A 25,614-nucleotide genomic window follows, 5' to 3' on the forward strand; every position below is an offset into this window, starting at 1 on the left:
CACAATGGGTCTAGATCACTGAGACACAGAGTCTAATCTGTATACTTCACTAAGTGATGTATAGGAGTAGATCAGCCAGGGGCTTCCTGTAACCAAGGCATGTTTGTTGATGTAGCTAACCTTCAAATCGTCGGCCAAAAGCCGTGTTGGTTTGGGCTCGAATTGGATATGTGGATATATATCAATATGTGTCAAGAGGATGAGTCAGGTGCTAGGAAAAGTACACTGTGTGTGCTGCCTGCTATGAGGCTGAGCCTTCATAAAAAGCTCACCCTATCAGCTCACATATGGACACAAATATCGCTCTTATCAATGTAACTTAACAGCATGCATTTACTGCATTCATACAGTACATGAGTTATTGTATAACAAACAGCCTACAGGCAGTGCTTATTCTTGAGTCCACAGTTAAAGAAGAAACACCACTGGCAATAGAGACTTCAATTTACAGATAAACAGTTTAGCCAAGTCTCCTTTGAGAACCGCTCTTTGCAGATGGTAAGTGTTATCCGGAATCCTTGTGACATCCCTACCCTAAACCCTACCCTTAGCCTAACTTTAACCATGACCCTTACCTAACCTTAACCCTTACCTTAACCATTTTAAATGTCAACTTCCAATGGGGTAGGGACGTCCCAAGGATGCTCGATAGCAAGGGCACTCTCCAGATGGCAAAGAGAATCCATCAAACTCACTGCACTTCTATTTACACTTCCCTCATTTAACTGCCCTGGAGCCTGGTCCACCTAGGCTCTGTGTAGGGCCAGACCATGATGAAGACACATGGTTCACCTGCGTGCAAGGGGCTCTGCCCTGCTCTGCCCTTTCGCCTCAAAGGACCTTCAGTCTGGAGGAAAAACAGTGTCTCCTGCTAAGTCACTGAGCCTGGCAAAGCACTACCCAGCCAGGAGCCCAGTTTCCAAAGGGATCGTCATGAAAAGAAATCAAAGCAAACCGTTGTGAATTCACCTGGTTTCACGCCACACTCTGGCCATGAAATGCTTACTACTGAAAAGCTCAGCTCTTATGCCCACGAAAAAACATTCACTCAACATTAACCTTGCAAACATTGCATATGAATGTCTACAGCCACTTGCACACGAGCTAGCAAGATATATATGTATGACAGCAGTTTGTGGTTTGTATAGTGTAATGATATGTACACCAAACTGCACTTTTAGAGTTTTATCGAAAACATATTTTTGTCCCATGATCCAAAATAGAAGTAGAAGTATGGCTTGGTGTCAGTGGCGTGGGTTATCTCTGGTCTTTCTCTCTCCATGCTATTTGGCCTCTTCCTGGACTGGGAGGAACGGGACAGACAGCCAGTTCTCTGCTGGAGGAACCAGCCAGCACTCAACTGCTCACAGCTTTGAAGTAGCTGCTAAGTAACACCTAACACATGTTGGGAAAGACTTCCTGCTTTAATACATATAAGGCTCACATTTAAAATATGAATCCCAGACATTTAACTCAACCCCCCTTTCTCTGATTCAGTTAATGAAGCCAATCTTTAGTGGTCAGGAATCAGGATGTGGTTGGCTGAACATACAAGATAGATTGGCCACTGGCTGCCACAGGGCGCACTATTGTCTCCAATAGCCAGTGAGGTTACCTCACACAGTGGGTACCTGGAAGCCAGTGGCACCGTAAACAATGAGATCAGTGTTGGCCTGTTGTCCTGACGTCTAGCTGTGCTGCTGCAACCAGACAAAGGTTCTACTCCGGTGGGACGCCAGGTCTGATGAGTCAGCAAAACTGACCATGTCATGGAAACTGAGCATCTGACTTCTGACCATGCCCTGGCTGGAGGTCCAGATATGGACAAAGGAGGTCAGCTTTATTGTCAAAGAGAAGGGAGCCCCAGGCAAAAGAGTCAAATCAAAATATGCGCCGAATACAACAAGTAGGATACAGTGAAATAATTATTTACAAGCCCATTTCCCAACAGTGCAGAGTTAAAAAGTAAGACACAAATTTGCTAAATAAAAAAAGGAAATAGTAACACAATAATGAGGCTATATATAAGGAGTACAAGTACTGAGTCAATGTGCAGGGGTACTAGGTAATTGAGGTAATACTGTGTGCACATGTGGTTAGGGGTAAAAGTGACTAGGCAATCAGGATATATAATAAACCTGAGTAGCAGCAGCTTATGTGAAGTGTGAAAAAAATGTATGTATGTGTGTGTGTGTGTGTGTGTGTGTGTGTGTGTGTGTGTGTGTGTGTGTGTGTGTGTGTGTGTGTGTGTGTGTGTGTGTGTGTGTGTGTGTGTGTGTGTGTGTGTGTGTGTGTGTGTGTCTGTGTGTGTCTGTGTGTGTGTGTGTGCGCGTACGTGCGTGTGTGCGTGCGTGCGTGTGTGTGAGAGAGAGAGAGACGTCAATATGCATGTGTGTGTGTTTTGTGTGTGTGAGGGTATGTAGTGTGTGTGCGTGTGTGTGTGTGTGTGTGTGTGTGTGTGTGTGTGTGTGTGTGTGTGTGTGTGTGTGTGTGTGTGTGTGTGTGTGTGTGTGTTGGAGTATCAGTGTAGTGTGTATGAGTGCGTGGGTAGAATCTAGCGAGTGTGCATTGAGCCAGTGCCAGGGAGTCAATGTAATAAACAAATAATAAAGGGGGTCAATGTAAAAAGTCCGGCTAGCCATTTAATGAACTGTTCAACAGTCTTATGGCTTGGGGGTATTAGCTGTTCAGGTGCCTTTTGTTCTCAGACGTGGCGCTCCGGTACTGCTTGCTGTGCGGTAGCAGAAAGAACGATCTATGACTTGGGTGGCTGGAGTCTTTGACAATTTTTAGGGACCTTTCTCTGACAATGCCTGGTATAGAGGTCCTGGATGGCAGGGAGTTTTGCCCCAGTGATGTACTGGGCCATACGCACTACCCTCTGTAGAGCCTTGCGCTTTGATGCCGAGCAGTTGCCATACCAAGCGATGATGCAGTCAGTCAAGACGCTCTCAATGGTGCAGCTGTTGAACTTTTTGAGGATCTGAGGGCCCGTGCCAAATCTTTTCAGCCTCCTGAGGGGAAGAGGAGTTGTCGTGCCCTCTTCATGACTGTGTTGGTGTGTTTGGACCATGATAGGTCCTTAGTGATGTGGACACTGAGGAACTTGAAGCTCTCGACCCACTCCACTACAGCCCATCGATGTGAATGGGGGGTGTTCGGCCCTCCATCTCCTGATGTCCACAATTAGCTCCTTTGTCTTGCCCACATTGAGGGAGAGGTTTTTGTCCTTGCACCACACTGCCATGTCTCTGACCTCTTCCCTATAGGCTGTCTCATCCTAGTCTGTGATTAGGACTACCACCGTCGGCAAACTTAATGATGGTGTTGGAGTTGTGTGCGGCCACGCAGTCGTGGGTGAACAGGGAGTACAGGAGGAGAATGAGCACGCACCCGTGATGGGCTCCAGTGTTGAGGGTCAGGAAGTCCAAGATCCAGTTGCAGAGGGAGGTGTTCAGTCCCAGGATACTTAGCTTAGTGATGAGCTTGGAGGGCACTAAGGTTTTGAACAATGAGCTGTAGTCAATGAACAGCATTATTACTTAGGTGCTCCTTTTGTCCAGGTGGGAAAGGACAGTATGGAGTGCAATAGAGATTGCATCATCTGTGGATATGTTATATGATGATGTTGATGTGAGCCATGACCAGCCTTTCAAAGCATTTCATAGCTACAGATGTGAGTGCTACGGGGGCAGTAGTCATTTAGACAGGTTACCTTGGCGTTCTTAGGCACAGGTACTATGGTGGTTTGCTTGAAAAATGTATGTATTACAGACTGGGTCAGCAAGAGGTTGAAGATGTCAGTGAAGACACTTACCAGCTGGTCATCGCATGCTCTGAGTACGCATCCTGGTAATTCGTCTAGCCCGCAAGCCTTGTTAATGTCAACCTGGTTAAAGGTCTTACTCACATCAGCTACGGAGAGCATGATCATAAAGTTGTCCGGAACAGCTGGTGCTCTCACGGATGGTTCAGCATTGCTTGCCTCGAAGCAAGCAAAGAAGGCATTTAGCTTGTCTGGTAGGCTCCCATCACTGGGCAGCTCTCGGCAGGGTATCCCTTTGTAATTCGTGATAATTTGCAATCCCTGCCACATCTGACGAGAGTCAGAGCCGTCGTAGTAGGATTCGATCTTCGTCCTGTATTGACACTTTGCCTGTTTGATGGTTCGTCCGAGCACGTAGCGGGATTTCTTATATGCGTCCAGATTAGTGTCTTGCTCCCTGAAAGCGGCAACTCTAGCCTTTAGCTCAGTGCGGATGTTGCCTGTAATCCATGGCTTCTGTTTGGGATATGTATGTATGGTCGCTGTGTGGACAACGTCGTCGATTGACTTATGAAGCCGGTGACTGATGTAGGAAACTCCTCAATGCCATCGGAGGAATCCCGGAACAAATTCCAGTCTGTGCTAGTGAAACAGTCCTGTAGCTTAGCTTCTGCTTCATTGGACCACTACCATATTGAGCGCGTCACTGGTACTTCCTGTTGAGTTTTTGCTTGTAAGCCGGAATCAGGAGGATAGCGTTATTGTCTGATTTGCCAAATGGCGGGCGGGGGAGAGCTTTGAATGCGTCTTTGCGTGTGGAGTAAAGCTTTTACAGGTGATATGCAGGTTTGTTTTACCTCATTTCTACCAGCATATCACCGGTAATAAGATGCAAATTAATTACTTAAAAATCATACAATGTGATTTTCTGGATTTTTGTTTTAGATTCAGTCTCTCACAGTTGAAGTGTACCTATGATAAAAATTACAGACCTCTACATGCTTTGTAAGTTGGAAAACCTGCAAAATCGGCAGTGTATCAAATACTTGTTCTCCCCACAGTATGTCAAAAAATGTATGTAGCAACTGCAGATTGCCCCTTTCAAGGGAAAGGGCTGGAACAATATTCCTCTCTACATGCATACTGCTGACCCTCAAACCTAACTAAAGCAAAGCACATACAGCCTCCTGTCTGCCTGACCTCAGTCCTAGTTGGTCCTCCCCTCCCCAGACCCCAGTCCTCCTAGTTGGGCCTCTCCTCCCCAGACCCATCTTCCTAGTTGGGCCCCCCTCCCCAGACCCCAGTCCTCTTAGGTGGGCCTCCCCAGACCCCAGTCCTTCTAGTTGTGTCTCCACTCCCCAGACCCCAGTCCTCCTAGTTGTGTCTCCACTCCCCAGACCAATCTTCCTAGTTGAGCCCCCCTCCCCAGACCCCAGTCCTCTTAGGTGGGCCCCCCTCCCCAGACCTCAGTCCTCCTAGTTGTGTCTCCACTCCCCAGACCCCAGTCCTCCTAGTTGTGTCTCCACTCCCCAGACCCCCGTCCTCCTAGTTGGTTCTCCCCTTCCCAGACCCCAGTCCCCCTAGTTGTGTCTCCACTCCCCAGACCCCAGTCCTCCTAGTTGTGTCTCCACTCCCCAGACCCCCGTCCTCCTAGTTGGTTCTCCCCTTCCCAGACCCCAGTCCTCCTAGTTGTGTCTCCACTCCCCAGACCCCAGTCCCCCTAGTTGGTTCTCCCCTTCCCAGACCCCAGTCCTCCTAGTTGTGTCTCCCCTTCCCAGACCCCAGTCCTCCTAGTTGGTTCTCCCCTTCCCAGACCCCAGTCCTCCTAGTTGTGTCTCCCCTTCCCAGACCCCAGTCCTCCTAGTTATGTCTCCCCTTCCCAGACCCCAGTCCTCCTAGTTGGTCCTCCCCTCCCCAGACCCCAGTCCTCCTAGTTGGGCCTCTCCTCCCCAGACCCATCTTCCTAGTTGGGCCCCCCTCCCCAGACCCCAGTCCTCTTAGGTGGGCCTCCCCAGACCCCAGTCCTTCTAGTTGTGTCTCCACTCCCCAGACCCCCAGTCCTCCTAGTTGTGTCTCCACTCCCCAGACCAATCTTCCTAGTTGAGCCCCCCTCCCCAGACCCCAGTCCTCTTAGGTGGGCCCCCCTCCCCAGACCTCAGTCCTCCTAGTTGTGTCTCCACTCCCCAGACCCCAGTCCTCCTAGTTGTGTCTCCACTCCCCAGACCCCAGTCCCCCTAGTTGGTTCTCCCCTCCCCAGACCCCCGTCCACCTAGTTGTGTCTCCACTCCCCAGACCCCCGTCCTCCTAGTTGGTTCTCCCCTTCCCAGACCCCAGTCCTCCTAGTTGTGTCTCCACTCCCCAGACCCCAGTCCCCCTAGTTGGTTCTCCCCTTCCCAGACCCCAGTCCTCCTAGTTGTGTCTCCCCTTCCCAGACCCCAGTCCCCCTAGTTGGTTCTCCCCTTCCCAGACCCCAGTCCTCCTAGTTGTGTCTCCCCTTCCCAGACCCCAGTCCTCCTAGTTGTGTCTCCCCTTCCCAGACCCCAGTCCTCCTAGTTGTGTCTCCATTCCCCAGACCCCAGTCCCCCTAGTTGGTTCTCCCCTTCCCAGACCCCAGTCCTCCTAGTTGGTTCTCCCCTTCCCAGACCCCAGTCCTCCTAGTTGTGTCTCCCCTTCCCAGACCCCAGTCCTCCTAGTTGTGTCTCCACTCCCCAGACCCCTGTCCTCCTAGTTGGTTCTCCCCTTCCCAGACCCCAGTCCCCCTAGTTGGTTCTCCCCTTCCCAGACCCCAGTCCCCCTAGTTGGTTCTCCCCTTCCCAGACCCCAGTCCTCCTAGTTGGTTCTCCCCTTCCCAGACCCCAGTCCCCCTAATTGTCTCCCCTTCCCAAACCCCAGTCTTCCTAGTTGGTTCTCCCCTTCCCAGACCCCAGTCCTCCTAGTTGGTCCTCCCCTCCCCAGACCCCAGTCCTCCTAGTTGGGCCTCTCCTCCCCAGACCCATCTTCCTAGTTGGGCCCCCCTCCCCAGACCCCAGTCCTCTTAGGTGGGCCTCCCCACACCCCAGTCCTTCTAGTTGTGTCTCCACTCCCCAGACCCCAGTCCTCCTAGTTGTGTCTCCACTCCCCAGACCAATCTTCCTAGTTGAGCCCCCCTCCCCAGACCCCAGTCCTCTTAGGTGGGCCCCCCTCCCCAGACCTCAGTCCTCCTAGTTGTGTCTCCACTCCCCAGACCCCAGTCCTCCTAGTTGTGTCTCCACTCCCCAGACCCCAGTCCCCCTAGTTGGTTCTCCCCTCCCCAGACCCCCGTCCTCCTAGTTGTGTCTCCACTCCCCAGACCCCCGTCCTCCTAGTTGGTTCTCCCCTTCCCAGACCCCAGTCCTCCTAGTTGTGTCTCCACTCCCCAGACCCCAGTCCCCCTAGTTGGTTCTCCCCTTCCCAGACCCCAGTCCTCCTAGTTGTGTCTCCCCTTCCCAGACCCCAGTCCTCCTAGTTGTGTCTCCCCTTCCCAGACCCCAGTCCTCCTAGTTGTTTCTCCATTCCCCAGACCCCAGTCCCCCTAGTTGGTTCTCCCCTTCCCAGACCCCAGTCCTCCTAGTTGGTTCTCCCCTTCCCAGACCCCAGTCCTCCTAGTTGTGTCTCCCCTTCCCAGACCCCAGTCCTCCTAGTTGTGTCTCCACTCCCCAGACCCCTGTCCTCCTAGTTGGTTCTCCCCTTCCCAGACCCCAGTCCCCCTAGTTGGTTCTCCCCTTCCCAGACCCCAGTCCCCCTAGTTGGTTCTCCCCTTCCCAGACCCCAGTCCTCCTAGTTGGTTCTCCCCTTCCCAGACCCCAGTCCCCCTAATTGTCTCCCCTTCCCAAACCCCAGTCTTCCTAGTTGGTTCTCCCCTTCCCAGACCCCAGTCCCCCTAGTTGGTTCTCCCCTTCCCAGACCCCAGTCCTCCTAGTTGGTTCTCCCCTTCCCAGACCCCAGTCCCCCTAGTTGTCTCCCCTTCCCAGACCCCAGTCCTCCTAGTTGTGTCTCCACTCCCCAGACCCCAGTCCCCCTAGTTGGTTCTCCCCTCCCCAGACCCCCGTCCTCCTAGTTGTGTCTCCACTCCCCAGACCCCCGTCCTCCTAGTTGGTTCTCCCCTTCCCAGACCCCAGTCCTCCTAGTTGTGTCTCCACTCCCCAGACCCCAGTCCCCCTAGTTGGTTCTCCCCTTCCCAGACCCCAGTCCTCCTAGTTGTGTCTCCCCTTCCCAGACCCCAGTCCCCCTAGTTGGTTCTCCCCTTCCCAGACCCCAGTCCTCCTAGTTGTGTCTCCCCTTCCCAGACCCCAGTCCTCCTAGTTGTGTCTCCCCTTCCCAGACCCCAGTCCTCCTAGTTGTTTCTCCATTCCCCAGACCCCAGTCCCCCTAGTTGGTTCTCCCCTTCCCAGACCCCAGTCCTCCTAGTTGGTTCTCCCCTTCCCAGACCCCAGTCCTCCTAGTTGTGTCTCCCCTTCCCAGACCCCAGTCCTCCTAGTTGTGTCTCCACTCCCCAGACCCCTGTCCTCCTAGTTGGTTCTCCCCTTCCCAGACCCCAGTCCCCCTAGTTGGTTCTCCCCTTCCCAGACCCCAGTCCCCCTAGTTGGTTCTCCCCTTCCCAGACCCCAGTCCTCCTAGTTGGTTCTCCCCTTCCCAGACCCCAGTCCCCCTAATTGTCTCCCCTTCCCAAACCCCAGTCTTCCTAGTTGGTTCTCCCCTTCCCAGACCCCAGTCCCCCTAGTTGGTTCTCCCCTTCCCAGACCCCAGTCCTCCTAGTTGGTTCTCCCCTTCCCAGACCCCAGTCCCCCTAGTTGTCTCCCCTTCCCAGACCCCAGTCCTCCTAGTTGTGTCTCCACTCCCCAGACCCCAGTCCCCCTAGTTGGTTCTCCCCTCCCCAGACCCCTGTCCTCCTAGTTGTGTCTCCACTCCCCAGACCCCCGTCCTCCTAGTTGGTTCTCCCCTTCCCAGACCCCAGTCCTCCTAGTTGTGTCTCCACTCCCCAGACCCCAGTCCCCCTAGTTGGTTCTCCCCTCCCCAGACCCCAGTCCTCCTAGTTGTGTCTCCCCTTCCCAGACCCCAGTCCTCCTAGTTGGTTCTCCCCTTCCCAGACCCCAGTCCTCCTAGTTGTGTCTCCCCTTCCCAGACCCCAGTCCTCCTAGTTGTGTCTCCACTCCCCAGACCCCTGTCCTCCTAGTTGGTTCTCCCCTTCCCAGACCCCAGTCCTCCTAGTTGTGTCTCCATTCCCCAGACCCCAGTCCCCCTAGTTGGTTCTCCCCTTCCCAGACCCCAGTCCTCCTAGTTGGTTCTCCCCTTCCCAGACCCCAGTCCTCCTAGTTGTGTCTCCACTCCCCAGACCCCTGTCCTCCTAGTTGGTTCTCCCCTTCCCCTTCCCAGACCCCAGTCCCCCTAGTTGGTTCTCCCCTTCCCAGACCCCAGTCCTCCTAGTTGTGTCTCCCCTTCCCAGACCCCAGTCCCCCTAGTTGGTTCTCCCCTTCCCAGACCCCAGTCCTCCTAGTTGTGTCTCCCCTTCCCAGACCCCAGTCCTCCTAGTTGTGTCTCCCCTTCCCAGACCCCAGTCCTCCTAGTTGTTTCTCCATTCCCCAGACCCCAGTCCCCCTAGTTGGTTCTCCCCTTCCCAGACCCCAGTCCTCCTAGTTGGTTCTCCCCTTCCCAGACCCCAGTCCTCCTAGTTGTGTCTCCCCTTCCCAGACCCCAGTCCTCCTAGTTGTGTCTCCACTCCCCAGACCCCTGTCCTCCTAGTTGGTTCTCCCCTTCCCAGACCCCAGTCCCCCTAGTTGGTTCTCCCCTTCCCAGACCCCAGTCCCCCTAGTTGGTTCTCCCCTTCCCAGACCCCAGTCCTCCTAGTTGGTTCTCCCCTTCCCAGACCCCAGTCCCCCTAATTGTCTCCCCTTCCCAAACCCCAGTCTTCCTAGTTGGTTCTCCCCTTCCCAGACCCCAGTCCCCCTAGTTGGTTCTCCCCTTCCCAGACCCCAGTCCTCCTAGTTGGTTCTCCCCTTCCCAGACCCCAGTCCCCCTAGTTGTCTCCCCTTCCCAGACCCCAGTCCTCCTAGTTGTGTCTCCCCTTCCCAGACCCCAGTCCTCCTAGTTGTGTCTCCCCTTCCCAGACCCCAGTCCTCCTAGTTGTTTCTCCATTCCCCAGACCCCAGTCCCCCTAGTTGGTTCTCCCCTTCCCAGACCCCAGTCCTCCTAGTTGGTTCTCCCCTTCCCAGACCCCAGTCCTCCTAGTTGTGTCTCCCCTTCCCAGACCCCAGTCCTCCTAGTTGTGTCTCCACTCCCCAGACCCCTGTCCTCCTAGTTGGTTCTCCCTTTCCCAGACCCCAGTCCCCCTAGTTGGTTCTCCCCTTCCCAGACCCCAGTCCCCCTAGTTGGTTCTCCCCTTCCCAGACCCCAGTCCTCCTAGTTGGTTCTCCCCTTCCCAGACCCCAGTCCCCCTAATTGTCTCCCCTTCCCAAACCCCAGTCTTCCTAGTTGGTTCTCCCCTTCCCAGACCCCAGTCCCCCTAGTTGGTTCTCCCCTTCCCAGACCCCAGTCCTCCTAGTTGGTTCTCCCCTTCCCAGACCCCAGTCCCCCTAGTTGTCTCCCCTTCCCAGACCCCAGTCCTCCTAGTTGTGTCTCCACTCCCCAGACCCCAGTCCCCCTAGTTGGTTCTCCCCTCCCCAGACCCCTGTCCTCCTAGTTGTGACTCCACTCCCCAGACCCCCGTCCTCCTAGTTGGTTCTCCCCTTCCCAGACCCCAGTCCTCCTAGTTGTGTCTCCACTCCCCAGACCCCAGTCCCCCTAGTTGGTTCTCCCCTCCCCAGACCCCAGTCCTCCTAGTTGTGTCTCCCCTTCCCAGACCCCAGTCCTCCTAGTTGGTTCTCCCCTTCCCAGACCCCAGTCCTCCTAGTTGTGTCTCCCCTTCCCAGACCCCAGTCCTCCTAGTTGTGTCTCCACTCCCCAGACCCCTGTCCTCCTAGTTGGTTCTCCCCTTCCCAGACCCCAGTCCTCCTAGTTGTGTCTCCATTCCCCAGACCCCAGTCCCCCTAGTTGGTTCTCCCCTTCCCAGACCCCAGTCCTCCTAGTTGGTTCTCCCCTTCCCAGACCCCAGTCCTCCTAGTTGTGTCTCCACTCCCCAGACCCCTGTCCTCCTAGTTGGTTCTCCCCTTCCCAGACCCCAGTCCCCCTAGTTGGTTCTCCCCTTCCCCTTCCCAGACCCCAGTCCCCCTAGTTGGTTCTCCCCTTCCCAGACCCCAGTCCTCCTAGTTTGTTCTCCCCTTCCCAGACCCCAGTCCCCCTAATTGGTTCTCCCCTTCCCAGACCCCAGTCCCCCTAGTTGGTTCTCCCCTTCCCAGACCCCAGTCCTCCTAGTTGTGTCTCCACTCCCCAGACCCCAGTCCTCCTAGTTGTGTCTCCACTCCCCAGACCCCAGTCCCCCTAGTTGGTTCTCCCCTTCCCAGACCCCAGTCCCCCTAGTTGTCTCCCCTTCCCAGACCCCAGTCCCCCTAGTTGGTTCTCCCCTTCCCAGACCCCAGTCCTCTTAGTTGGCCCTCCCCTCTCATCCTTCTAGTTGGGCCTCCCATCCTCAGAGCTTTCTCTTCTAGACCACCCTGATCAAAGATGTTCCGGGACAGAACTCTAGTAATGTCATAAAGCTGTTCAGAGACCTATGATTGGGCTGCCACGAGCAGAACGGATTGTGGAGGCGTGTCTGTTCTGGCGTGTGGGATAGAGTGGTCTTTGTTATTGTTGGGCTCCCTAGCAGCCAGACCAGCGTGACCCAGACCATAACCTCCTGCTGCCCTGGCCTGAATGGCAGCCTACTGAAACACCTATATCACTAACAGATGTCCCTCACACTAACTCACTGCATGTCCGTCCTGAACAACCTTCTAATAGTATCCCTCAGTGTTAGAAAGAGGGGTGTAGTCTACAATGGATTTGGTACATTTTGGCTAACATTCTTGAAGACATAGGCTTAAGTATGCATCAAGGTCTAAGGTTGAGGAGACCAGTTAGCAGAGTAAGCCGTCTCTGATCAGCAGCATTGCTATTCCAAATGGTTTACAAAATCATTGAATAAAAATGCCACAAAAATATATATTTTGGCAAAACAAAAACTTGATTGCCAACATGAAAAACATTTTGGGACTGTATCGGACTAATGAAACGAATAACAAAAGATTTTGAGTGGTATTTTCCTTTAAAGTGATATTAAATGTGTCACATAAAATAATCTAAAATAACCCATATGTCCCCGGAGTGTGTAAAACTGCATGAGCTAGTCTAGCATGGCATGTGTTGGCTGTACTCAGGAGTGTTTTAGGTTTACGAGAGTACCCCCACCCATTTCCAGCTCTCCCTGCTTCATGGGCAATAAAGTAGAGCTAACCTACAGTCTGTCTGTGTCACAGGAATTACATAAAGTTCAATATTCCAGCATTTACAGAGTTTCCCTTAACACTCAGAGAAGAGGTATCCTGAGATATCTAGGAAGGATTTCTAGGGCAGTATGTTTTTCTAGACTGGCATCTTACACCATGCCACATTGAAAAAAATGCTGATGTTCGACTCCAAAAACAAAGACAATGAAGATCGCCTTAAGTCATATTTCACAGTCTCTCTCTCTCGCTCTATCTGTCTCCCTCTCCCTCTATCTATCTGTCTCCCTCTCTCTCTCTCTCTAAAATACAACCCCTTCAAAGCAGCCAAAGAGCAGACAGTTATAACAAACATAAGAGTTGTACCTTCTAGGGTGGTGCCTGTACCCAGGAGTGGGTCTCCCAGCCCAGAGGTGTAGCGGGCACTGACAAACAGCTCATATTCAGTAGCAGGCTGGAGGTTCTTCAGCAGAGCCATGGTGGTGTCTCCTTTCACGGCTATCTCCTTCCTCTCCCCGGTGCCGTCGGCTGGTTTGAAGGCCACGCGGTACTGGAGGACATTCCCGGGAGCGGCCCTCCATGACACCTTCATGCTGGACACGGTCTCGTTGAAGACACGGAGATCACGGGGAGAACCACGGACTGAGAGGGAAAGGACACACATGTATGTACAGTATAAACTGCTTTAGCTATAGGTAAGGAATTGAAATGTTAGCAGCCACGCTGGTTAACTGACTGACCTTCCTTGGTGGTTCCGTCGACCTGCATCTTGTCTCCCAGGCCAGAGGTGTACTCTGCAGACACAAACACACGGTAGGTGGTGATGGGGAACAGCTCCTGGAGCACGATAGTGGTGTCAGGTCCGTTGGTCTGGGCCTCCAGCACCTCTCCTCCCCCTGTCACGGGGATGTAGGACAGCCGGTACCTCACCACGGGCCCTGGCGCCGCCAGCCACGACACCCGGAAACTGTCCGTGGTCTCCTCAGACACACTCAGGTCCTGCACCGTCCCTCGTTCTGGAAAGAAGCATGTTTAGGTTTTGTTTAGCAGTGGCTTGTCAATGTAATTTGTAAGGACAAAGACTCCACACCCAGCCTTCTGTATAAACTATTGAACTTGTGAGAAACATAAACTTGTGAGAAAAAGCAAAAGCACTATAACATATACACTCTTAGAAAAAAAGGGTTCCAAAAGGGTTCTTTGGCTGTACCCATAGGATAACCCTTTTTGGTTCCAGGTAAAAAACCTTTTTGGTTCCAGGTAGAACACTTTTGGATTCCATGTAGAATCCTCTAAGGGTTCTACATGGAACCCAAAAAGGTTTTACTCTAAACCAAAAGGGTTCTAAACTTGAACCAACAAGAGTTCTTCAAAAGTTTCTCTTATGGATGCAGCAGAAGAACTATTTTAGGTCCTAGATAGTACCTTTTTTTCTAAGAGTGTACTGTATCTCTTCACTTGATTATGCTGTGAAACCCCTGAATGTGTATGCTTTTAACCCCTTACCTTCCAAAGTGGTCTCCTCCCCTGACAGAGGGAAACTGTCTCCTTTGTCATACTGGGCGAACACGTTGACCTCGTAGGTGGTGAAGGGGGTGAGGTGTGGCAGGATGGCGCTGGTGGTGTCGGCTGGCACAGCCAGGGAGATGTAGTCCCCAGTGATATCCTCTGCCTTACGGAAACGCACCAAGTAGGACATGACATTGGTGGAATCGGTTGTCCAGGTGACACGGAAGCTTCTGGACGTCACCTCAGAGAACTCCAGGTCCCTGGGTGCAATCAGACCTGACGAGAGGGATAAAACACAATTAAGTGACTGGTTTGTGTTTTGTACTCACAGGAAATGTCATCGTTATGGCTTTTGATAATGCCAAGCAGAGGTGTCTATCTTATTCATTCAGAAAAGCTGGAACGGAACCAATGAGTTGAACTCATTCAACATCATTCACAGATCCATATTTGACCATTTATCTTCCATGAGTGTCTTGGTCATAGGAAACCCTCCTCGTACTGAATGCGAGCATTATGCATTAAGCCGACAAGATTGCAACACATTCATATTAATAACCCCAGGACATTGCCAATGGCTAATTGTTTTGTGTTCTTGGAAAAGGGGGATCATTACTGATAATAAGTCCAGCAGATAAAGTGATGTCCTGCTACTGTGGTGTTGAAAACTATCTAAAGTCCTGTTGACTTTCAGAGACAGGTGGCCTTTGAATTGGAAGGACATTTAGGTCAGAATAACAGAGGGTCCCCAGTCAGTTGCTATAGTGTTTAAAAACAGTAAACAATAACAAATGGTTCAACGAGCTCCCCTGAGATGCAGGCATATGGTTTTGTGATATTTTGAAGGCAGCATGCTTAGTCAGGGAGAGATAAAACAATCAGGGTTCTCCGCAAATAATGCAAGAAGGGCACTGCGCTGACTGGCTGCACCACAATGTAAAAAAATAAATAAAAGTACTATATATTTCTTTAATTATTTATTTTCTTTATTTGTTATCATTTAAGGCCAGGCACCACACCCTATTAGAGTATTTATTTGCTCTAGATTGCAGGAAATGGCAGTTCCAGGTGTTCTCAGCAGCACCACCTTGTTAAAAAATCCTGGGGAGAACCCTGACAATGAATACCTGGCTTGTGTCTGCCTGACCAGAAGCCAGCTGGGGAGAAAGAAACAGACCAAGGCAAGGGTAATAATAGATTCAGATTATTCCTCAGCCTTTTGTGTAGTGGAGATGTAGTTACATTATGATATCACTATTGCAGTAGCACAGTTCTGACCTGCTTTACCACAGCACAAATAACTGATTACAATGGACTATACAGAGTTCGAGGCCACTTAGCGGCTGCCACTAAGGTAACCCGCATGTATGGTTATGTAGCTATAGTTACAGGTACAGTACAGCCCAGAGTAAGCATGCTAAACTTCAAACAGGGGTATGTGTAATGAGTAGGGCTAGGAGTTTTTGTTGACCACATGACCAGAGCTGGAAAACCCCCAGCCCTTTGTTAAAAGGGTACGGGCATTTAATACTGAGACTCAGAAATTCCACTTTAAAATGTATGTCAAACAAAAACCAATGATTCTTAAACAAACCATACAACTCTATGCACAAGTACTACTATCAACAATGTCCACTGAAAATGTTACAAAAACACGTTTACATTAAGAACACTGCAGATGCTAAGTTTGGTAACATAATTCCAGTTTGTGCTGTTTGTGCTGTCATTCTGCTACCAAACTTTGCATCGGCAGTGATCTTCAAGTAAATGTGTTTTTGTACAATTTTCAGTGGAAATTGTTAAAAGTAGTCATTGTGCATAGAGTTGTATGGTTTGTTTAACTTTACAATCATTGGTTTTTGTTTAACATACATTTTCAAGTGAAAATTCTGAGTCTCAGCACTGTTCTATTACCATGGAATTGCCTGTATGTTAAATGGCTACTCACTCCTCTTCTTGATGTTGAGGAGCTCTTGTTCGATCCTCAGGCAGATGGACTGGGTGAGCTCCTTGGAGATCCTCTGGAAAGCATCAAAGTCCTCCACAGTGTATACGTGGGTCGCTGCTGGGGCGTTAGCAATGGCTTCCAGCTCTGACCTCACAGCATCCTTCACCCCTACGGCAAAGATTTCCACATCTATATTCCTTAGGTTGGTGGCCGCGTCCTTGAAGGAGTCCGAGGACTTGCCGTCTGTGATGAGGACCATGACACGTGGGACGCTGGTTCGAGCACCTCGGGTGGAGATAAAGATCTTCTCCCTGACGTAGTTCATGGCCTTGCCCGTGTTGGTGGAGCCTCCGCGGTAAGGGAATGTCCGGACAGCCTTGACCACTGAAGCAATGTCATTATAGGTGTTCAGGGCGAACTCGGTGTGGGGGTCCCTGCTGTACTGGACTAAGCTGAGCCGGATCTTGTCAAGCCCGACGTTGAAGGAGTTGACCAGGACCTCCAGGAAAGCTCTGACTTTGGCAAAGTTTTGTAATCCGATACTGTAGGAACCATCGACCAGCAGGACCACGTCAGCTTGTACGTCCACTCCAAGAGAACATTCTGGGGTGGAAAATACATTAGATGTCATCTCTATATGGTCTCCATTATGAAATAGATTGTTATTTTACATAGCAACTAAGTAAACTTTCAAGTGAGTTAGTATGTGAGAGAGTGAGTGAGTGGATCACTGATATGCTGTTGCAGAGCGTTATCTCACCCAATGACACCTTGACAGGCTGAGTCTTCTCCATGGCCAGGACAGCATCACTGGGTGTCAGACCCTTCAGGGCGAACAGGCTGATCTCGTACTCAGTCTCTGGGGACAGGTCCCGGACGTTGACGGAGGTCTGGGTGGGCCCCACGTATACCACCTGGCGCTTCATCCCAGTCATCATGGGCATCAGGGTCAGCTTGTAGCCCGTGATCTCCCCCAGAGAGGGATCCCACGTCACCCTCATGGACTTAGAGGAGATCTCAAGTACTTGGAGGTTAGAGGCCGGTTCCACCACTAGAGACAGAACAAATGTAGTTTGGTTAGGCAACACTTTAACAATACATTTACAGTTACAAAGTTGTTGATTTGTTACATTGACCATACCTATTTCTGACAAAAAAAGTTGAAACATGTGAAGATTTAAATCAAACAATGGAAATCTGATGTAATACATCATCTATGTCTTACAGTCATCTATAATGTCTTACCATCATCTATAATGTCTTACCATCATCTATAATGTCTTACCATCATCTCCGCTCACTAGAGAGTTGAGCTGGTCTTCCACACTGGAGCACACCTGAGTGATGAGCTTTTTCTGCACTGCCTTGATCACATCAAAGTTAGGAACATTGTAGACATGTGTGTTGTGGGGAGTTGAGGCCATTTCTTTCAGTTCATCCTCATCTGCTCCTTTGATGCCTACATTGTGAAAGACATCTTAGAAATTAGCCTGAGAAATGGAGTACTCTGGACATCAGCCATTACAGAATCTCCAGGCACACACAAACTAAAAGCATTATAAGGATGTTCTCAAGAAAGAGCAGTACCTAAGGCAAATATTTCCACTCCAATGTTCCTGAGTCGTTTAGCATACTCCTCCACTGGGTCCTGGGATTTTCCGTCTGTGATGATCATGGCTATCTTCGGAAAGCCTTTCCTGGCGCCAGCCGCCTCCGTAAAGATGTTTTTCAGCAGGTAGTCCATGGCATCCCCTAGAGACAGAGTGTAACATAATTTACCTTTAAGAAAATAGTGTTACCTAAAATCTTTCAGCGTAAGATAACATTTATTGTCTGTGGGCGGAAGCCTACCTTGAGAACAAGCACGGAAACAGAACATAAAATGGAAGATTTGCACCAATGTTCTAGTTACACACACAGATCTCAAGTTAGGATTCGGTCCAACAAGAATTTACAAATGATCTACAGGATATCCATGCACTCACTGTAAGGGATCAAACATGTCCAGGTAGGCTGTTTTGTCACACCTATCACGTATACCTGTCATGGTGTTTCCTCCCTTGTAGGGCAGGGTGTTGATGGCTTTGAGAAGCTCTCCTCGTTTGGAGTGGCGGTTGAGGGGGAACTCAGTGCGGGTGTCTGTGCTGTACTGGACCACGGCCACCCTGGTCTTGTCCTCTCCAATGTCGAAGGCACCAGCCAAGGCACTGATGAAGCTGCGGATGTGCTTAAAGTTTTCCCTGCCAACACTCCAGGAGCCATCCACCAGGAAGACTAGGTCTGCTATGGCATTGACTGAACACTCTGGAAGGGTGGAGATGGGGATGGGGAGAGAGGAAACACAATTAATTGTCTGAACACAATCTGACAGATTGGTGCATGAAATTGGTGCATATAATGAAAATATCTGACAGATGACATTCCAACAGTCATGAAGACAAAAATGTGTTTTTATGGACCAAATAAACACTGAAACGTTCAACGGTATTGTTCGGTTTTATGTTTTCAAACCCTAGTGGGTTTTTAAATCACAGATCCATCAGATTCTCTGGAACATCCAAGATGCAATAATTGGCAGGACTTCTATGAATGTCTTGAATCTTAGATCCCCTAGGTCTATTTGACTCTTTATGCGTATGTGCTTCTCACATCTTGTTATTCTCACCTTTTGAAGATTTCTTGATAAAACATAAAATATTCTACGGATTTAGCAGGACAATTAGGTCAATTGTGAGAGCGCTAAGAGCGTTCTACCAGATTTTTTTCCGGGACTTCTGTTTCAATTTCCCCCAATATCGTACAAAGTGGGGAAAAGTGAGCGTGTCTCCCTGTCAATCCACAGACTGGACTCATGGAGAGGCAAAGAACTCCAGTAAAAGGACTTCTGGTCAGAGCAGTAATCCTTTCCACTTCTTTCAACATTTAATTTAAAGGATGGACATGCACAGAGTTGGCATGACAGTGACGTCATCCCTCTCATTGGATTATGGGAGCACACAAGGAACCCGTTTGCCTCAATGTGAAGACTGTTTTCAATTACGAATTACAGTGTACATTCTCAGCCACTGTCGGTCCACCTGTCTGCTCACACTGTGACAACTCAGCAGTACAGAAGGGGTATTTGAGGCTGAGGAAAATATTCCAGGGAAAACTATTATGATTATGATGGAAGTTCATGGAAAAACTCAAAAAAGGTACTGGAAAAAATGGTACAGCTATGTGGACAGGCAATGGGCATAGAGGGGATTGGTTGACATTGAGACATAACATACTTACTGATTGCATCTGAAGTCTGAGGTCTCCTTGCTGTTCCACTTGTGTTACTGGATTGAACTGAAACACAAGAGAACTTGAACTGTTATCATGACATCCTGTGTGCCATATGCCATGTATAAATCCAAGACAATCAACACATAATCAAGCCTCTTCAATGGGATATCAACCACACATATAAACATATTTTTCCTTGTTCATTAGCTATAAATTATTAAAGTTTCAATAAACACATGTGATTTCCTTCTTCTGATGTGTCTAGAAGCTAACGCTATAAACTCTAAGTTGTTCCATTAAAAATCTTATGTTTTTCATCTCACTTGGCAGCTACACCATAGACAGCTGGAGGCTTGAAACTATGTAATTGGCCCATTGTTCCTATGGCTGAGTGATCTGATCTGAGGTTAAACCCTTTTGATATCAGTCCACATCAGGCTTTTAGGAAAGCCATCTGACTTTTCACACAAGTTATTTTTAACCTTGCAACAGCATCAGAATACATCATGGGGCCCAAGCTTCCTGCCATCCAGGACCTCTATACCAGGCAGTGTCAGAGGAAAGCCCAAAAAATTGCCAAGGACTCCAGCCACCCTAGTCATAGACTGTTCTCTCTGCTACCACACGGCAAGCTGTACCGGAGCGCCAAGTCTAGGTCAAAAAGGCCTCTTAACAACTTCTACCCCCAAGCCATAAGACTCTTGAACAGTTAATAAAATGGCTACCAGGACTAATTGCATTGTCCCCACCCCACATTTTTACACTGCTTCTACTCCCTGATTATTATCTATGCATAGTCACTTTACCTCTACCTACATGTACATATTACCTCAATTACCTCGGCTAACTGGTGCCCTCTCACATTGACCCTGTACCGGAACCCTCTGTACAGGAACCCCCTGTAAATAGCCTCGCTACTGTTATTTTATTGTTGCTCCTTAATTATTTGCTACATTTCAACTTACTTTTAAGTAATTTAAGCATTTCACTTTAATTAAGGTCTAGATCTGTTGTATTTGGCGCAGGTGACACATGACATTTGATTTGATTTGAATATTGAGCACTTACTAGTGAGCTGGCCAAAGATGGGTATACTCTCCTCTGTGCCATCATAGGAGATGATGGACACTGAGTAGTCCAGATCAGGAGTCAGGTCTGTGATAGATGTCTTTGTAGCAGTGGCAGGGAGGTTCAACTCTTTGTCTGGTTCATCTGGTATATAGAGAATGGGTTGCCATTAGCATTGGTGCAAATTATCATTCAGCTTGGCATGAAAAGCTATAACTAGTAAGGCAAACGTCAATTAACGGATGAGATCAATAAATACGAACCTGTATCCGATACAACTTGTATTCTGTAGCCTTGTATCCTGTGCGATGGTTTTCTCCATGACATTTGCACTGTGTTCTCATTTAGAATTTTAAATTTCAAGTCTGAGGGGGGCTCCACTGCAAACAAAAGAGGAACTGATGTTAACTTACATGTAAGCAAAACATGGGTATGAGTATATAAGTGTTGATCAAGTATTTTCAGCAAGACATTTTATATCAAGCATTCACATTTAGCCCAACGATAAACACTTCATGACTGAAGTTGAGACGTTCATTGTTGAGGGAGACAAAAACCCACATCCATGGTAAATGTGACAAAAAATAAACTCACAGCAACATTTAAAAAGTGTGAGAAGCCATTTTGGAAAACAAAATGGCATTTGTTTGAGTTGCACAACCAGGTGACCCTAGTCAGCAACTCAAGCACCGGAAGTCTGGAGTAAACAACATTAATACAGAACAACTCCACACAAAACTCCCCTAAGGACAAACATTGAGTGAACCATCCAATACATGCTGAGTGCAGTCATTACCACGCATGCCCAACCAACCAGCACCAACAGGTTGCTCTCAAGTCATGGAGTTGATTGGAACAACACACAAGTACAACAACATTTTCATTCCAACGTTACTGATTATACAATGGAGTCAAGATTGCCAGGTAATGTTGATGGCATTTGCTGATTTTAACACATGTTATATATACAGAGTATATATACATATTTTGACAAAGTATTTGTATATTTAGAGACTCTAGCACAAGTCATTGGCATACATCCATTGCAAACCTTGCAAAAAGAATACACAATGTGTCACGGGAGACTGTTGTGTACGTTCTTTTCATTGGCAGAGTGAACAAGGTGGCATGAGGTGCTGGGATACTGCTTGCCTTACACAGGCAAAATGAAGAGAGAGTTGAGATACAGAGGAAAATAATTTACAAATATATTGAAAATAAAAAGAATAAAACAACAACAGATGCAATCTGACAACAACACGCGTGTCCACATTGAGCTGGCTGCCACGGCACCATGCACATGTACATGAGAAAGTTGTTTAGAACAACTTGACAAATTGGATGAAAGTTTCCATGTACATGACGGACCACACAGAGATAATAAACATATTTTAACATGATATTCTTCCTCAGTTGGGGTTCACATGCAACCTATTTAGATCAGCTGAGTGTTGAGTGACCTTTCACCTTTATGTGAGTACAGTTAAATGGGAAACAAAAGTGTTTGGACATATAAACATGTAATTGATGGTAAACAGAATAACAAGATAACTAGAACTGTGAGAATGTAAGAGTATTAACATCTACGAAGTGAGGTGCTGTAGGAGTGCCTCTTCCTCCTCTAGCCTATGTCTGTATAGGCACTTCTTATATGCTACATACTATAGTCCATGATGATGGTGAGTATGTGATGAAGACATACATGCTAAGGCTGGTCTTGCAGACCATGTCAGCAGGTGGGTGGCATGCAAGTTGTTGAGGAAGGGCAGTGGGATGGGATGCAAGAATATCATTGTAAAATACCCACTGAGAAAGCAACAGCTCAGGACACACTGAATGCACAGGCGGACAACAACTAGGACCTGAGCTAAGCTGCTATTGGTACACAGTAAAGGAGGATCACCAACCTGACATCAATTCAGGGGGCCCGGGAAAGCTCCCCTCATGTCTCCAAGAAAGTCTCTGAACAAGAATAAATAAACCCACTTGGGGGTAGGGAGGGGAGTTGAGTAAAAGGGAGATGGAGGGGGAAGTTGGGTAAGGAAAGTGGGTAGGGAGGTTGTTTTCACTCACAAGAGCAAAGAGCTGTGTCACTTTACTCAAGTTGTTTGAGCATCTTTGTAGAAAAAGTCGCAAATAGTTGGAAACACAGTTGTTACAGAGTTGTTACTGCGCACATTTTCTGTTCAATCTTCTCATTTTGCATTTTAACGTACTTTACTAAAACAAGATATTGAAAAAAATCATTGAAGATATAAAACAATCACAATAAACATTGGTGGATATCTTTCAGTCAAGTTCCCTCAACAGGTGTGGATGCAAATCACAGCAACCTGCCTGACCAGAGGACACCTCTGCCTTCCCCATGAGCCAGACTCTGGCTACTGTCAGTAACCTTAGTCTACAGCCAGTCAGTCATTCAGAGGAAAGAGCTATGACTCTCCAAAAGAGGCAGAAGGGATGCCAAAGCAATTTCGCAACATGTACTGACAAAAATGACTACATATTAACTTTCCACATGGATTGCAACTCAACGATTTCGAGAATGCCCCATTCTCTTTGTCTTTGCCCTGTCTGAGGATTAATTTGCGATTCTCATATTACATATTTCCATTCCGTTAGTGAAGATATATGGGAGTAGACATTGGACTCCCCAAAAAAGCTTTCAGGGGAAATAATCAGAACTTTCCATTTTGGGTTTTTGTCTTTGGTCGGAAAATGTTTTTACACTTAAAAAAAACATTATAAGAATTGAATTCTAACGTTTTGAACATCAGGGATATTGAAACTATGATCTCACATTTCTACAAATGATCATGTCATGACCACTTATTTTGTTTGGCGATCGAAATGTGAGAAATACTCAAATCTAGAAAAGCTAATGTAACTTAATTTTAGTTGACATAATTACAGAGGGGAATAACTAAACCATGAAATTATTTTCGTTTTACTTCTTTTTAGTGTACTTTTGTTTTAGAACACATAATTGAAAGAAGAAAAAAAAATCCTATCCAATTGTCAATGAAGGAATGACAATTGTGTCCTGGATTCTTTTACCGAACCATAACATCAATACGACTATGGTTACACATGATGGTTTCAGAGCCCTGTGAGGACTCTGACATCAACATAAAAGTCAGATCCAGCTGTTGAGACAGTAATGTCACATACTGGGTATTACAGATGACTGTTGACGACATAATATCAGAGTCCCTGATTTCTCATTGGCATAGTTGGAGACATTTCCTGATTATGGTTTCATGACAGAGTTTGTATATGTTCTATCATAATTATAAAAACTAATTTAGAATATATTATATACATGTACCAAGATTGAGTTAATGCAATTGTAAGTATTCTGAAATAACTCATAATACATTACAGAACAAGAGAAGATGTTCAGGACAAGTCAAAACAAGCACAATACACACATAACTGGGTATCATTTTATTAATCATACTGTACAATGCATCAGGGTTGTTTCCATGTGATAGTATGTCCACACACAATAAAACCCCTACATCCTAAACACTGTAATCAAACAACTGGAGAGAGAGAGAGAGAGAGAGAGAGAGAGAGAGAGAGAGAGAGAGAGAGAGAGAGAGAGAGAGAGAGAGAGAGAGGAGAGAGAGAGAGAGAGAGAGAGAGAGAGAGAGAGAGAGAGAGAGAGAGAGAGAGAGAGAGAGAGAGAGAGAGAGAGAGAGAGAGAGAGAGAGAGAGAGAGAGAGAGAGAGAGAGAGAGAGAGAGAGAGAGAGAGAGAGAGAGAGAGAGAGAGAGAGAGAGAGAGAGAGAGTTGAGGGGTATATGAAAAGGTTTGGCAAGAGGGATAGGGGGAAGGGACATTTACCTTGAGCTTCAACTGTGGAGAATAACACAGCAACAAAGGCAGCCACCGCCAGCGACAGCCTTATCTTCATTTTTAGACGTTATGGGTCAGCAGCACATGAATCAATCTGAGAAGAGAGTTGCATAAACATTTTCAAACCTATTTAGTGTAGCGTTGGGAAGAGAGTGGACAGAAAGTCACGAGCCCTTGAAAGGGAATAGATTACATTTCCCTGACTGAAAGGGCATCTGCCAGTGGAGGAATTTACCTAAACCACTGTCTGGCAAAATTTGGTTCAATGAAAAGAGAGAAAAAAGTAGGACTATTTAACAACCTAACTTCTGTCACCTTATGCATGGTTATCTCAAAAAATATAATCACTTTTTTTCTGAACTATATTGTCATCAAGCACAAGTAGTCTAAAAAATGATTTTGTTTACTCACTGTTAATAAATAATGTAATCATAGTTCAACCTGTTGTATAGATTAGGCCCATATATTATAAAAGTATATATATTATGTAGAATAAAAAACTTTTGCCAAAACAATGTGCCCAATAGCAAATGTATAATTGCCTTAAAGTTAAGTTTTACCAATTATCAACTAATTTATTGATTACTTTGGCTAAACTATTCTCCTTCGATGCGCATACTCTCATACAGTATAATTCTTGATTCCACACTGGGTCCAGAAATAATCCAACATAGATGTGTTTCTTTATTGACAAACTATAACCTGAAGAATTAACTACCGCGAAAAAAATCACTAATCTTGCAGTTATTCCCAGAAATAAATTAATCTTTGCATTCCTGTATCCATCCAGGTCTTTGAAAAAACGCATAAATAGCACATACAGATTAGCACAATGTCTTATTCATTGAAAGGCATTTATTTTGTATGAATTTTGAATTATTTCTAATCAACAGCAGGATAAAATAAAATATTTGTAGCTCACCTGGTCAATTTTGACAGAATAAAATCAAAAAATGTAAATGCAGTCTCGTTGAAGACTCCCCTCTAGAAACTAATAGATAACTTTTAGGAGCTCTGGGTGTACCCTTCTCTCCTCTAGCTGGCTACTGGAAGCTCCAACAGCAGATGTCCAAGAAAGAAGTCTCTGTCCAAGTGGGTAGAATCTTTCCACAATCTGCTACTTAATAGGGGGCTGTTCCCAACTCTCATTTTACCGCCGCAAACTCTTACGAAAGTCCACCGGTAAACCTTGCCATGGTTTGATATATGAAACATCCACCAGTGGGAACACACTTCTGGAAAGTGCATTCTTTTCTGCATTCCTTTGGCACATCATGATCTTCTGTTCTAAGTGCCTATAACGGGTTAACAGGGATAATGTGAGTCACAGTCTATATAGCCAGTCAACCCTGAGGAAATTCAAATGTAGGCTATATTAGATTTTTTTTAAACGGTCTACTTACTATCTATCTCAGTGAAAGTATTTGTTCAATCAATAAAAACCACTTGAATTTACTATCCAAACGACCCGTTCGTGGATTTTCTTGTGGATCTCTCGGAGAATATATGCAGTCGTCCGGGCAACCTAGACTACCTGCGGGTAACTTGTACACATATACAATTCCACCGATTTTAAAACACAATGACACGGTCCTACATTTAATGACAACTGCAAACAATAAAATATATAACTTATTTAGTACAATTTCACTTGATTAAGTAATTGTACAGGACAGGTAGTCCCAGTGGTGTATCGGAGGGTATACCCACTTATTTTCTTCTTCTTATTCACTTCTTTATCCCCACTCTTACATATCAAAGTGGAATAGTGGACATGTTTGTGGTATAAATTAATAGGACTGATGGAAAGGATAGGAA

The 25,614-nt window shown here is 47.4% G+C and overlaps 1 protein-coding gene across 3 annotated transcripts in view; it reads right to left on the minus strand.

Annotated features, from left to right (window-relative positions):
- LOC129811474 (collagen alpha-1(XII) chain-like) overlaps nt 1–25,073 on the minus strand; it is a 98,913-nt gene extending 73,840 nt beyond the window's left edge. The window contains exons 1-13 of one of the 3 annotated variants that reach the window (XM_055862810.1): nt 24,719–25,072; nt 23,785–23,890; nt 20,200–20,316; nt 19,937–20,080; nt 18,875–18,931; nt 17,639–17,902; nt 17,186–17,350; nt 16,884–17,057; nt 16,359–16,649; nt 15,599–16,201; nt 13,648–13,926; nt 12,882–13,157; nt 12,508–12,783 (exon numbers count right to left, since the gene is read on the minus strand). In XM_055862810.1, the coding sequence (XP_055718785.1) occupies nt 12,508–12,783; nt 12,882–13,157; nt 13,648–13,926; nt 15,599–16,201; nt 16,359–16,649; nt 16,884–17,057; nt 17,186–17,350; nt 17,639–17,902; nt 18,875–18,931; nt 19,937–20,080; nt 20,200–20,316; nt 23,785–23,854 (2,716 nt within the window). In that variant the 5' untranslated portion in view covers nt 23,855–23,890; nt 24,719–25,072. Of the gene's footprint in view, nt 1–12,507; nt 12,784–12,881; nt 13,158–13,647; nt 13,927–15,598; nt 16,202–16,358; nt 16,650–16,883; nt 17,058–17,185; nt 17,351–17,638; nt 17,903–18,874; nt 18,932–19,936; nt 20,081–20,199; nt 20,317–23,784; nt 23,891–24,718 lie in introns of all 3 variants that reach the window. The other 2 variants (XM_055862811.1, XM_055862812.1) reach the window with 2 other exon arrangements.
- Between the last annotated feature and the right edge of the window lie 541 nt (nt 25,074–25,614).

This window comes from Salvelinus fontinalis, chromosome 15 (assembly GCF_029448725.1).
Source record: "Salvelinus fontinalis isolate EN_2023a chromosome 15, ASM2944872v1, whole genome shotgun sequence".
Taxonomy (NCBI): domain Eukaryota; kingdom Metazoa; phylum Chordata; class Actinopteri; order Salmoniformes; family Salmonidae; genus Salvelinus; species Salvelinus fontinalis.